General features: G+C 42.1%; 1 protein-coding gene across 1 annotated transcript; it reads right to left on the bottom strand.

Moving 5' to 3' along the window:
- Positions 1–58: 58 nt before the first annotated feature.
- On the bottom strand, positions 59–14,268 carry GTF2H3 (general transcription factor IIH subunit 3). The gene is made up of 13 exons (XM_080985270.1): positions 14,157–14,268; positions 12,680–12,759; positions 12,184–12,290; positions 11,452–11,597; positions 9,649–9,711; positions 9,053–9,082; positions 8,064–8,092; positions 7,895–7,969; positions 6,432–6,485; positions 5,609–5,677; positions 2,236–2,371; positions 2,086–2,122; positions 59–1,375 (listed from the first exon to the last, which is right to left on the bottom strand). Exons 1-13 carry the CDS (start codon positions 14,164–14,166, stop codon positions 1,306–1,308), a joined length of 906 nt encoding a protein of 301 aa, XP_080841396.1. The 5' UTR covers positions 14,167–14,268; the 3' UTR covers positions 59–1,305.

Genomic DNA, 14,268 nt, shown 5'->3' on the forward strand with positions numbered 1-14,268 from the left:
ACAGCAAAGCTCTTCAAATAAATTATAGGCTGTTACAGGGAAACACCCGAATCCTGTGTTCTTAGAAGCAGTTTATTAAGGAAAAGTTACAAAACATTTGTAAAACAAAACAGCATTGAGATGGCAAAGATTCAGTATAATATACAGGCCTGTCAATAAATTACAGCGTCTCTAGAAAGCACTGGTTCCTGATAGACCACCAAATGTAAGATAAATATTTAAATTTGGGCTCAGGAAGCAAAGCACACACAGACAACTGTTTGTGGAAGGATGGAAGAAAGTGTGTTTTGGCTGTGCTGAAACCATGTCCAACATTCAAGGAAATAAAATTGCATGGCAGAGGCTTTCTGCCAGAAGTACAGAAAAGGAGAAAAGTTTGTGCCTCAGCACACTATTCAATCTTTCCTTGCGGCTGGTCAAACATGAGACAGGATAAGCCACTTGGTACTGCAGTGTGGAAGACCAAACCTTTCCTGGTTCTCAAAGCAGAGCAAACTCAGCATGAGCAGCAGCCGCCTTTGTCAGAATTCCTTCATTCTGTTAGGAAACAGGGATAATTCACGGCATGGAAGCATGTGACTCAGTTTCATTACTGAAATTGCCAAGCAGCTGTTGGTCTGCTTTCAATAGTGGCATTTAACTGTGATAGGTTAATCTGCTTGTTCCAGCTTAATTTTTGGCTGAGCTGGCTCTGTTTAAAAGCAGATGTAGTGATCACTATTAAAAAGTGTGGTGAGGGTGGACAAATACCTAAGATGCATTGTTAACCATACTGAAAACCATAGCTCAGAGCAGTCTAGAGTCCAAGGCTTCTGCACTCTTTAAATCAGGCAGTTCTTTCTACTAATTTGAAAGGAGCTCTACAGGACCAGCCCAGGAGCCCCAAAGTTTCAGTTCCTAAAGCAAATATTAGATTTCTATTTAAATAATCGGGGCTTTCGTTTTAAAGGAAGTGTCACGGCTTAAATTGATTTGATTTGTTCCAAACGGAGCAGTTGGTCCAAGGACGCTATATTAAAGAAGCATCACTCTTGGGTTTACGCATTTCTGGCTTTACAGCTTCACTAGCTGAAGCCGTTGGTCCAAGGCAGTTACAGATTAACCATCCTGACTTTGTAATATAGCACAAGTTTTAAGTGTCAACATGGGCCACTGAACAGACTAGTTGCATCCAACGTATGTGGCTGTTCCAAAACGTTTAGCCCCAGAGATTATCATACAGGTCCCTCTTTTCCAGTGTCCCATAACCGTCATGGGTAGCTTAACAGCTACAATGTGAAATTCACATGGAAATCAACAATGCTGTTAGACAGCCAATTTCAATTTCTTTTTCTTAGACTTCATGACAGCTGGCAGTGAAATCTTGAATGCAGTCCTGGAATGACAAAAAATAATAATCCTGGCTGGGTTGCTAGAAGCTGCACCTGTGGATGTGTTCACACATAACATTAAGCCATTGTTTGTTTTATCTAAGATGTGTTGAACAATCCCGGATCAGTCTTGTGATCAGGCAAAGTAACAATGGCTTGTTTCACCTGATGTTGCTTTTGTTACCTAACTGCTCCCGCCTTGCTCCAGGTGCCTATGGGAAGCCCACAAGGAGAACCCGGGTGCAACAGTACTCACCTCATCCACAGTTCCCAGGGGCCTGTGTCCAGAGGCACAGTGGAGCCAGAACGTGGCCATTGTGGCCAACAGCCATTGGTAGCCACATCCGCCATAATTTGTCTACTATTTTAAAGTTGTCCCAGCTGGTGGCCATCATCACTTATTGTGGGAGCAAATTCCACATGCATTGTGTGAACAGGTACTTGTTATTTGTCCTGAATCTTCAACATGTCTAGTAGGGTCATACAGCTAAAAAGGGGAAGGGGTCAAATTCCTGTCTACAAACTACTGAAAACTATGCCCAGTTCCAGTTCCCACAAACATGATGAACACATGTCTGAAACCCTCTCTCTGCAAGAATGAGGGCCAGAAACTTTTTATTGCTTTTATGCAGAGAATGCAGAACAAATGCAGCCCTACCTGGACATGTTTTATTTTAAATACATATATATATAAATATATATCAAGGTCACTTACTCACAAGTGGTGCAAATTGGACTGAAGCTGCAGAATACTGTGTGGACAAAAGAACAACAACAGATACATTCAGACAGTCTGTAGACTAGTTAAGGAAGGCTACAGAAATCAACCAAAACCTGGTGAAACCAATCAGATAATAAGACTTACTTGACAAACACACAGAGCAGACATAACCGATTTCAATGAGATTTCTGTGGCAGAAGCAGGCAGCTCGGTAGTCAACATGAACAGGGGGTGGGAGAATTAGCTGCGATCTTTGTTCTTGGTCAGGCAGATATACCCACTGTAATAATAATAATAATAATAATAGCAGCAGCAGCAGCTTTCTAACTTCAGAGAACATGGCTAGATTAAAGTAGGGGTCAGGTGAAGGCAGATTAGGATGCATTAGAAAAGCACAGGGTGATTTGCAATGTTTGACAGGAGTTCCCAACTCCCAATTGTCACAACACAGTAAGTTTTTTTCTAAACTACTGTACATTGTTAGAATCCTTGAGCATAGTAACCCAGATGTGGCTTTGACCTTGCATATCCAGGTCACTCCAGTGGGTGGTTCATGGGGTTCATTTGGCAACTGGCGCCACCCAATGAGCCACTGTTTCACACCTGGCTTTAGTTGGGAGACATTGGGGTTCCAGTATAAAAAAGATGCTGACAGCCAGGTAAATTCCACAAGCCTTAAGTCTGCCCACACCTGGATCTGAGGACTAAGAATGTCAAGGACTTGCTTCCTGGATAAAGCCAATGTCTGCTGAGCCCGTTGCTTTGTTTCCAATGGTGGTTAGTCAGTTGTCTTTCGCAGCTTGAAAGCACGGTGCATTGTCTTATGTTCACAAGCACATTGTCTCTGAACCTGGAGGCTCCATTTAATCCATGGGTAGGCAAAGTAAGGCCCGGGGGGCTGGATCAGGCCCAATCGCCTTCTCAACCCGGCCCGCGGATGATCCGGGAATCACTGTGTTTTTACATGAGTAGAATGTATCCTTTTATTTAAAATGCATCTCTGCATTTTATGGGTTATTTGTGGGGCCTGCCTGGTGTTTTTACATGAGTAGAATGTGTGCTTTTATTTAAAATGCATCTCTGGGTTATTTGTGGGGCATAGGAATTCGTTCATTTATTTTTCCAAAATATAGTCCAGCCCCCCACAAGGTCTGAGGGACAATGAACCAGCCCCCTGCTGAAAAAGTTTGCTGACCCCTGATTTTATCTCATGACTGAGAGCCTCTTATACAGCTATGCTCTATGGAGCAAAGTCTACCTATCCAAAATGTTAGCACAAAATTTATTCATTTACCCTCCCTGGAAAGCTTTAAAAAAACTGTAAATCACTGCACTGAGAATCAATCCAAGGCCACAAAAGGTTTTGGCATCCCATATGTCAAGAAGAAAAGGGTCGGACAGAAACAATATAAATTAAAAGCCTTTGCAGATGACCTGGTTTTGACCCTGCAGGAGCCAGAGTCTAGTACGAAAAGAGTATTACAACTGATTAATGATTTTGGTCGGGTGGCTGGATTTAAATTAAATAAACAGAAAACTAAGGTTTTGGGGGGAAATTTGACAGATACAGAGTCAGAACGGTTTCAGAAAGAGACAGAACTTAATGTGGTTAAAAAAGTAAAATACCTAGGGGTAAACATAACAGCAAAAAATCTAAGTCTATTTAAGGATAATTATGAAAAATGCTGGGCAGAAATTAAGAGAGACTTAGATAGTTGGTCAAAATTGAAACTTTCTTTGTTAGGCCGAATTGCTGCTATCAAGATGAATGTATTGCCAAAGATGTTGTTTTTATTTCAAACACTTCAGGTTTTGGACAAGACGGAGTGCTTTCAGAAGTGGCAGAGAGATATTTCTAAGTTTGTCTGGCAGGGCAAAAAGCCCAGAATTAAGTTTAAGATATTAACTGATGCGAAAGAAAGAGGGGGCTTTGCCCTGCCAGATCTAAAGTTGTATTATGAGGCCGCAGCGTTCTGCTGGCTAAAAGACTGGCTACTTCTTGAAGACACTGACGTGTTGGATTTGGAAGGGTTTAATAATGCTTTTGGATGGCATGCATATTTATGGTATGACAAGGTTAAAGCAAATAAGGCCTTTAAGAACCATATTGTCAGAAAATCACTGTTTAATGTCTGGACAAAATATAAAGACTTGCTGGAAAATAAAACTCCAAGGTGGCTTTCACCTTTGGAAGCTAAGGCCCGAAAAAGACCCAATATGGAGGCCAAATGGCCAAAATATTGGGAAATACTAGAAAAAGATGGAGACAACTGGAAATTGCAGAGTTTGGAGAAAATGAAGGATAAAGTGCGAGACTGGTTACATTACGCTCAGATTAAAGAAGTTTTTAAAAATGACAAGAAATTAGGGTTCCAGGTGGAGAAATCGAAACTAGAAACAGAATTGTTAGAACCAAAGACAAAGGTACTTTCAAGGATGTATAACTTGCTGTTAAAATGGAACACACAAGATGAAATGGTTAAATCGGCTATGATAAGGTGGGCACAGGACATTGGGTATAATATTATGTTTGAGGACTGGGAAAGGTTGTGGAGTACTGGATTGAAATTTACTGCATGCAATGCTTTGAAAGAAAATGTAATGAAAATGATATATAGATGGTATATGACCCCAGTCAAACTTGCAAAAATTTACCACCTGTCTGATAATAAGTGTTGGAAATGTAAAGAGTGTGAAGGAACATTTTTCCACCTCTGGTGGACTTGCCCTAAAGTGAAGGCATTCTGGGAAATGATTTATAATGAACTGAAAAAGGTATTTAAATATACCTTCACTAAGAAACCAGAGGCCTTTCTTTTGGGTATTGTCGGCCAAGGGGTGGTAAAGAAGGACCGGACATTTTTTATGTATGCAACAACAGCAGCAAGGATACTACTTGCAAAGCACTGGAAAGCTCAAGATCTACCCACACTGGAAGAATGGCAGATGCAACTGATAGACTACATGGAACTGGCTGAGATGACCGGCAGAATTCGTGACCTGGGAGAAGAGAGGATTGAGGAGGATTGGAAGAAATTTAAGAATTATTTACAAAAACACTGCAACTTGAGTGAATGCTAAGCAGGATGCTAGATCATAAATAATTGAGCACCACTAACTTAGATGATTTAAGAAAATAAGTGAGATTGAGAAAATACAACTCCCTTTGAGAACTAGAAGACTATGAAATATAGAAGGGATATAAGAATGCAAATAAGATAACAAATTGCTGGTAAAAAGTTATAACGATGAAAGTGGGAGCGGGAGATGTGAGGAAGTCCAAAAAAAATGTGAAACTATGTTAAGATATTTGTTATATTGCCTGTTACATTTATTCTCATTGTAAACTCTAATAAATATTATATTAAAAAAAAAAAAACAAGAAGAAAAGGGGCACTCTACAGATCATCACACAAAATGCAGGCATGACTCTTGGCCCAACAATTTATACAAGCTTCTTCATGGAGCACTTTTGAACCAGAATAAATATAGAGGTGATTAGAAAAGTGGAACTCACCAGCAAATACTGCAGCAGAGATGGCATATGGGGAACTTTCAAGTAAATGCCACCAGTAATATCGCAAGCCTGGAAAACATGGCGTTATTACTTTAAAAACAATGTAACACCAGGAGGTAGTAAGTAGCTTAGTGGTAGAACATATGCTTTGAATGCAGAAGGCCCCATGTTCAATCCTGGATTATTCAGGTAAGATTAGGAAAGATCCCGTCTGAAAGAGTTACTACCAGTAAAGCGAGGTGGACTCAGCATAGGGAATGGCCTGACTCAGCATAAGGAATCTTCATATGTGCCTGGGGCCTGTACATATCTGTTAATTCCCTTAAAAATAATAAAAAAGCTCCTAGACCTCATGACTGTCACGACCTCTTCCTATTTGCTAGATATCTGGATATTCTAAAATTTACTTCAGGGGATGGAAGCCCCTCTCCTGCAAAAGAATTCCAAGATAACAATACCTTCCATACTCAAACAATGTGCAAATAATGCAAATGGTGTACAATGATAATAGTCAGATGTGCTGCAATAACTTCCCAGATTGTGCTGTGATTTCTACTGGGGTGCTGATCAAAAGGCTTTCTAACACTATAATCTATTTGCCGGACAGACAGACAGAATTGTAGAGTTAGAAGGGACCCCGTGGGGTCACCTAGTCCAACCCCCTGCAGTGCAGGAATCACAACTAATGCATTCTGGTAAATAAAGCACAACAACCAGCAGCTGTGCCTCCTTTGTCTGGATGACGTCTCACTCTTCTTTCCCCTCCCTGCCCCACCTACTCCAAATTTATGCAGCCAATGACAATTACTCAGTAACATCTTACCTGCTGCAAGAGCCCTGAATCAGAATCCAGAACGCAGGCATCAATCAAAATATTCTGAAAAACCAGGGGAAATGAGAGTTAGGTTTTATTGAAAATGTGAGTAAAGGAAAGAGGAGTTTTGTCTTTTTATTTAAACCATTTATATACCATCTCTGGGTGGTTTACAAGGATGCAATATAAAAAGTGAAAATCAGTTCTAAAGTCAGGCTCCAATTAAAATGCTAGCTGGAGTTTTAAAAAAGGCAACAGGAGGCACTGGAAGTTCAACAGGGTGGAGGTCTGACTGACTTCAACTGGAAGAGTTCCACAAAACTGCAACCACAACTGTGAATGCAGGACTCTGGGGGTGCCACTAATAGTGACCCCCCCTTCCTCCTGCAAAGACCTCAGTGATTCGGCAGGAAGATAAGGGATCAGGCAGCCCCAAATTATTAAGGGGCTTGCACATTAATACAAGCAGGAAAGAAGAAGTAGTAACAATAATAGTAATAGTAATAATAATAATTTATTTATACCCCGCCCATCTGGCTGGGTTTCCCCAGCCACTCTGGGCAGCTCCCAACAGAATATTAAAGGGAAGGGTAGGCAAGCTTGAGGTTTGCTGCAGCTCATTCTTGCAAGAATCCACTAAGGTTTAGCATCAGAACTGAGCTGGGTCCACGAGTTCATGGTGAAGGCAAGTGAGGATGTGGACTTTAATCCTTGAAGCCTGGATATGGGGCAAAGGCTGCAGCGCAGCGGTAGAACATCTGCTTTGTATGTAGGAGGCCCCAAGCTCAAACCCTGGCATCTCCAGGTAGGGGAGATGAGCTGTTTGAAACGCTGGAGAGCCGCTGTCAGTCAGTGCAGAAGATAGTACTGAACTAAATGGACCAGTGGTCCGACTCTATAGAAGGCAGCTTCCAATGTTCCAAAAGCCAGAGCCACAATAAACCTATTGCTCCAACAGCAGAGAACCTGTGGCCATCCACAGATGTTGCTGGACGATAACTCGGGCCATTCCTGACTTGGCCATCTTGGTTGGGGCTGATGGGAGTCAGACCCCAACAGAAGCCAAAGGGCTGCAGGGTCTCCACTCATGTTTTTAAAGGTGCTTAGCATTGGTGTGAGTGTCTGCATTTTTAACTGTCAGCTTTCCCCCCATGTCTTGAACACAACACAGAGCAGTTAGTTTTAAAAATCAGGGCTGGGACGATATCCAGAGGCATAGTTAGGCTCTGTTGCACCACTGGCAAGAGCAGCGCTGGCACTCTCCGGTCCCTGGCGACTTCTGCTGAGGCACCCAGGGGAGAAGTAGCCCAGGGAGCAGGTGGACTGATGATGAGCCGCTCCAAGCCAGAGTGGAGAGGCACAATTTTTGCACCCCGTGGGCCTGCATCCTTGGTGGGGGCCAACCCGAGTATGCCCCTGATTTAAACATGTTAAGAAATACTACTGGTGTCAGAATCAACTATTGGCATCACCTGTTTCTGGGCTGCAAAGATCACATTCATAAAGTTCATGTACTGCAACGCACTGTCTTCAGCAGCTTTTATGACCTGGGTGAAGAAATTGGCATTTCTTAGTCTACTATACTGACCAAGTGGAGTCTGCTGGGATTCAGTATTTGTAAGGAAATCTGAAAAGTCTTACCAAAATCCTAGACTTGATTTCCTGGCTGGCTGCATATTGAAGGAGGGGAGGAGGAAAGAGGAGAAATATATATATATAAAATTGTATCTAACTCCAAAGCTTTGCTGTCAATCTGTTCACAAAATCTCTATGCAGTCTCCATTGTTTGTTTTCTTTAAGCAAAGTTAAATGTTGAGTCACCTGACTATAATCATAGCTCAGTAGCAGAGCACATGCTTGCCATGCAGTTGCAGGTTCAACACCTGACATCTCCAGTTAAAAAAAAAAGGATCCAGGAATCCGCCTTGGCAGCTCAGTTAGTAGAGCATGAGACTCTTAATCCCAGGGTTATGGGATTAAGAGATTCCTTTGCAAAAGATTCCTGCATTGCAAGGGGTTGGGGTAGATGACCCCTGTGGTCCCTTCCAACTCTACAATTCTATGATTCTATGAAGTGATGGGAAGATCCTTCTCTGACTGAGACCCTGAAGTCTGGAGAGGACCACAAGGGCACATACTGGAGCAAACTGGGATAGACAGACAAACAATCTGGCATGCTGTAAGACTGCTTCCTATATACCCCAAACATTGTTAAGGACTGGCTGGAAAACAGGATATGAAACCTTCGTTTAAAGATATTTCAGAAACTCTTGTTAATATCAACCACGGTTAACTGCAAACCATAGTTTAAAACAGGGGTTTCCCTATATTTGCCTTCCAAGTCCAGAGCTTAGTTTGGCAAGCTATACTATAGTTTTGCTGTATGTTTCAGACCTTAACCAGGGCTCAGGTATGAATGCATTAGGCTAAATTATATCTAATATCTGCACAGAAAACAACACACACACATGCAAAGATCAATTAATAAATCTTAAGAGTAGTAAGCTCATTTAATTCAGAGTAATAAAGATGAAAAAAAGTCAACCCACATTTCTCTCTCTCTTAATTTGTTCCCATTTTCTATTTTAAAAACCCCAGTAACTGTTACTGAGTTAAGCATAATACTGTACCTTTTCCCTCTTTAGTCATCCTGTGAATATCTAAGACATGTAATATTCAGGAATAATTTGTTAAAAATAAGAGCATCTTCATGTAACAGATGTTATAAAAGCAGAATTTCTGGGCTATGGGTACAAATACATCTGGCCTGATATATAAGGCACCTTTTTATGCTTCCATGGGTGAATATGTATGAATTGCCACCTCTTTTGCATCAATCAGCTCTCTTCTTGCCTTTTCCATTAAACATTTAGCATAACTCCTTCATCCTCCTCCCTGAACTGCGACCATGCCTAAGTATGGATAGTTTCATTTATCCCCAGTTCTCTCTTGCTATGCTTGTCTGTCTCTCCCTTCCCCCGTCCAAATGTATACTGGATGCTCCACTGTCAAGATGTATGTATACACTGGACGCTCCTTGGGGGCAGAGACCTACCGCTCTCCTCCCACCCTTTTTTTTGCTTATAAAACCCTGTATAAAGTATGATGCAGAATGACAGCACAACACATACATACAACAAATCCAGGTGTGATTGCATAAATTATCTCCATGCTTTGGTTTTGAAAGAACAGGAAAAACTTTACAAGTCTGGTTTCAGAAGGATACAGCAAATTGCTTTAGCAAGAGATCCTGCCAGTAATGATTCAGTCTGCTGCCCTCTTATTTCAGCTGCCACAAAAGAGAAATCACACACACAAACACAACACACAGACAAAATGAGTACATGGTTTGGTATTTCTTGGCTTTATTGTGTTAACTGCACATTATGCTTTAACTACAGGTAGTTGTTTATGATGATGAAAACCTGTTAACCATTTGCTGTGGATTTCCTTCCCCCATGGAAATTAGACTTGAAAGAAGGATTCTATTGTAGCTTATAGAACAGGTTGTGTTGTGTGCCTGGTTCTGGTATGTGTGCAGTGCCCACAAGGTTCTCTAGTTTGCAAATGTGCCCACAAGCCTGAAAAGGTTGGTGCCTTCTGTTCTAGGGAATAATTCAAAGGCACATGAGACCACTCCTTTGCTGAAGCTAAGCATGTCTGGGTCTGGTAGTCAGTGCCTGGATGGGAGACTGCCTGGGAAAGGAGATCTAAAATGTTAGAAACTAAAGAAAGAAATGTATAGTGCAGGGGTTCTCAAAGGGTGTGTCAGAACAGAATGGCAAGTGTGGCAGAAAGATTCAAGGACAATCAAAGAAACATTTAAACATTTCAGTGCAGTATAGTATAGTATAGTATAGTATAGTATAGTATAGTATAGTATAGTATCAAAATGATTTTTTTATTTGCAGAATAAGGATAGGTATCTATTTAAAATGCGAGCAAGAGCATCAAGTGATACTGAGGACAATCCTGGTTGTGATCCAGAATCGTAGTTCAAACAGAGTGCTGGACAAGACTCATTTATACCTTGGGAGTGATTTCTGTTCTTATAAAGCTGCATTGTTTTATACTTCCTGGATACACCATTTTCATACGCCATTTTGTTCTATGTCATAAATCAGGCACTGCTAGGAGTTTTTTCTTCTTGTTTTCTTATTAATTAAAAACAATTTTTTCCGGAAAGTGTGGCCCAAAGAAAAAAGTTTGAGAACCACTAGTATAGCCATTTAAATCACACATGGTATTTGCAGTGTAGGCATCTCTCAAGACTAAGTAAGAGCAGGTGGCAATTGTCTGTGTCAACTTGGGTGGAGGGAACAGCCACGAAGGAAAAAGAGAAAGTGGATGATGTGGCATCCAAGGGGTCTGCATCCAAACCTGTAGGCCTCCAGATGTTACGTCCTGACCACTGACCACACCGACTGGGGCTGATTGGAGCTGAACAACATCTGGAGGCCCCAAGTTCCCCATCCCTTACATAAAGCAAAACTTTGGAGAAATAAATCTTTGGGTCCAGGCAGCGCTTCCTCGACGTAGGCTCTGCTCTCCCCTGACCTGGCCAAAGAAATTGCAGAGTAGCAGCGGTCCTGCTTCCGTGTGAGAAAAAGGGATAAATCAGTCCAGAGACAGTCCGTCCTTATCTCTAGTAGCTTTATTTACAGAGCAATAAATTCCATCAGACACCATCGGAGCATTCCGGCATCTTTGTGCTTTCCAAAAGCACTCTCACAGCAGCTTCTAAGTTGAGCTGCTTCTCTGTCCGTTGCAGAGACAGATCTGAAGAGCGTCAGAACAACATCCTGTGACGCACTTCTCTGCATGGAGCTCCTCCCAGCTCCAGATACAGGACACCAGTGAGTTTTAACCCTGTCAGTTCCAAACTCCACAAAAACTGCCTTTCATAGTAATGCATTCTAAGGGAAGTCAACCCTCTACCTGGTCATAGGGTTAAATGGTTTAGGAAAAAAGGAAGTAGGAAACACAGAGGCTGTGGAACAAAGCAAAGCAAACCAGCTTCTCATCTTACTGTTAGTCATAAGGTCCTTGATCTCTTCTGCGATAGTTTCATTTATTGTTGTTAACAACTCATATTTTCCATCCTTGCTGCCAGATATATTAGATTCACCAAAAAGATCAGCTGGTGCCCAATGTTTTCCAGGGTAGAGAAAACGACTAAGAGAAATTGAAGTTGTATTAACATAATTACCATAACTAACTTAATTGCCACAATATGAAGCATCAGACAACATTCAGCATTAAAGACAAGATGAAAAGTAAAAAGAAAACGTGCATGATTTTGTTCCTACTGATTTCTATCATACACTTCAGCATATAAAATGCTTTAGAGTTCAGTTCTCATTTATTTTCACAGCAACATTGTGAGGTCGGTAAGGCCCCCTTTGCCCTTTACATGCTCACCTGGCTACAAGCCTCTAGGTGAGCAATCACTGCCTTGCTGGATCATTCACATGCTCACCTGGCGCAAGTCCAAATACATGAATCCTCTTTCTGGGTCAGACAAAAAATTCATCGTTGTCAGCACTGTTTCCAAAGAACAGCCAGTTTGATATCTTCTGTGAGGCTCCAAAGAAGAGTAAGTCTGAGATCCAGCCATCCCACCACTGTGTAACTTCAGAATCTGATATGCTGCTATTTGAATTTCACCCACCAAAGCCTCTTCCTAGTCTAGTCTATCCACAGCTCTCTTTCCAAATGCCTGACCATTAAAAAGCTACAACCATTCAAAAAGCTACAATACCTTTCCTGTATATGACTGGCTATCACAGCCAGTTTGTTGTTGCGGTTCATAAATAAGTGCGAGTTTCCCAACACCATGGCTGCATCGAGGCATTTTGATAATGTAAGCTGTGGGTAAAAGCAGGGGAGAATTATTAAACACCACAAAGATTTAAAATGGGAAATTAAATTTGTGAACATCTCATCAAACTGTACTTATGTTGGGCCTTGACAACTGCCCAACCATGCTGACCCCTGGGGCTGGCTCCGCACTGAACACAGCACATTAGCACACTGAATTAGCACATTATCAGTCCAGTTCTAACTACAACGGACATAGGACCACGCACTTAATTGGAAGTTCTTCAGACTCACAGGAACATTTATTTAGTATCAACGCTGAAGACTTCAATCTAGATTATAATGCATCCAAATTACTGTTATTGTTATTGTTTTTAAAAAAGGACAGAAAATCAATGATCCTGGCATAGGTTTCACATATAACGGGAAAGTCTTACCTCTGAGCCTCCTAATGCCTGCTTTCCCCACCAAATAGGGTTAGTGTCAACAACAATGACTAAGAGGTTCAGCTCATCATCTGGAAAAAAATAATGAAATATCAGCCCCCAAAACTGTGAAAACATTAGCTGACAGTTTCCCAGCTCTGTAGGAGGATTGAAATTTAAAGTCTTATGTCCAATTTGTTTGTTGCTGTCTCTTAATGATCTACAGAAGGTGCAAGGAACCATTGGCCCTCCAGATGCTGTGGGCCTGCAACTCCCATTATCATTATTGGCCCTGTTGGCTGGGCTTGGTCAAAACTGGAGTTCAACAGCATCTGGAGGAACACAGCTTCCCCACCCCAATCTACAGGCAGAAGAAAGGAGATTCCAACTAAACATCAGGAAGAACTTTCTGACAGTAAGAGATGTACAACAGTGGAACAGACTCCCTCAGAAGGTGGTGGCCTCTCATTCCTTGGAGGTTTTTAAGCAGAGAGCGGATGGATGCTTTAGCTGAGATTCCTGCATTGCAGGGTCTTGGATTAATGACCTTCAGGGTCCCTTCCAAATCTACAATTCTATGATTCTATGAGTCTACATCCATCCACAGAGGTGCTATAACACCTGCTCAGTGTGGAAAGCTTCCAGTGTCTTTTTAAATAGATACAGCAGCAGCCCTTGGGAGTTACATTTCTTTCTTTCTGAATACTGTAGTGTTGATGGGAACCAGGTGTATGTAACCTTGAGCTCTATGATGAAAGACAGGTCGGATATAATTGTAAGAAAATAAAAGAAAATCTTTGTAATAGCTCTTTGAGTTAAATACTATTATTTTCATTTTACAGATAGGAAATGTAAGCAAATGTGTAGGCAGTTGGCACCTGTCTGTCTCTGGAGGCAATGGAGGGGTGCCAAGCAAACAAAATTTTACTAGCCCTAAAAGCCAAAGAAAGTTGCCAGTAAAGGAAGAGGTGTGGGGGAGGGGAGAGTGAAAGTGGAGGAGAGAAAGCTGTAAACAATTACTTTTGCTCCAGTTAGCACAAATGCTGTTAACATGCAAATGAAAGCTGATCTCTGTGTGTGTGGAGATACGTTTGTGCATTTCAGTGAGTGCTTAGTAGCCTACGTTTACACCTGAATCCCAAGGAGGGGTGGAAATTGTGCTAAGCAGTGAGTGCTTAGATCCCATTTTAAATGCAGTTTTCTTTTTTAAAAAAAGAGGGGGAGGAGTTCTGCACATATTTAAGGACCAGGAAAAACACTCAGCACATGCTCAGATGCAGCCACACCACAGAACCAGGACTTAAAACACACACAGAGAGGAGGAACCTGACAGCCACGCGCGCGAGACTCCCTCCCTCCCTCCGGGCTAACGCAACAGGAGCCCGCGGAAGGAGCCAGAATCGCCCCGCCGATCCTTCCCCGCCCCGTTTTTGCCTGAAATCCCGGGCCGGCAGCAGCGGGGAGGCGACGCCAGGCGACGCGGACTCACCTCCGCTCATATCGCCCCGCAGCAGGGACAGGCAGGCGGACTTCCGTCGCTCGAGAATGAGGTCACGCGAGCTTCTGGCGCGTCATCTCGACGTCACTTTTCCCCCTTTCCC

This window comes from Podarcis pityusensis (genome assembly GCF_964106645.2).
Source record: "Podarcis pityusensis genome assembly, chromosome: 16".
Classification (NCBI taxonomy): Eukaryota; Metazoa; Chordata; class Lepidosauria; order Squamata; family Lacertidae; genus Podarcis; species Podarcis pityusensis.

Excerpts from the sequence above, each read along its gene's own strand:
- GTF2H3 (XM_080985270.1), bottom strand. Across the intron at positions 9,712-11,451 it reads CAAGGACCTTATGACTAACA|CTGAAATAAGAGGGCAGCAG; the intron begins GTAAGATGAGAA and ends CTTTTGTGGCAG. Across the intron at positions 9,083-9,648 it reads TCTTGCTAAAGCAATTTGCT|ATATTCACAGGATGACTAAA; the intron begins GTATCCTTCTGA and ends TACATGTCTTAG.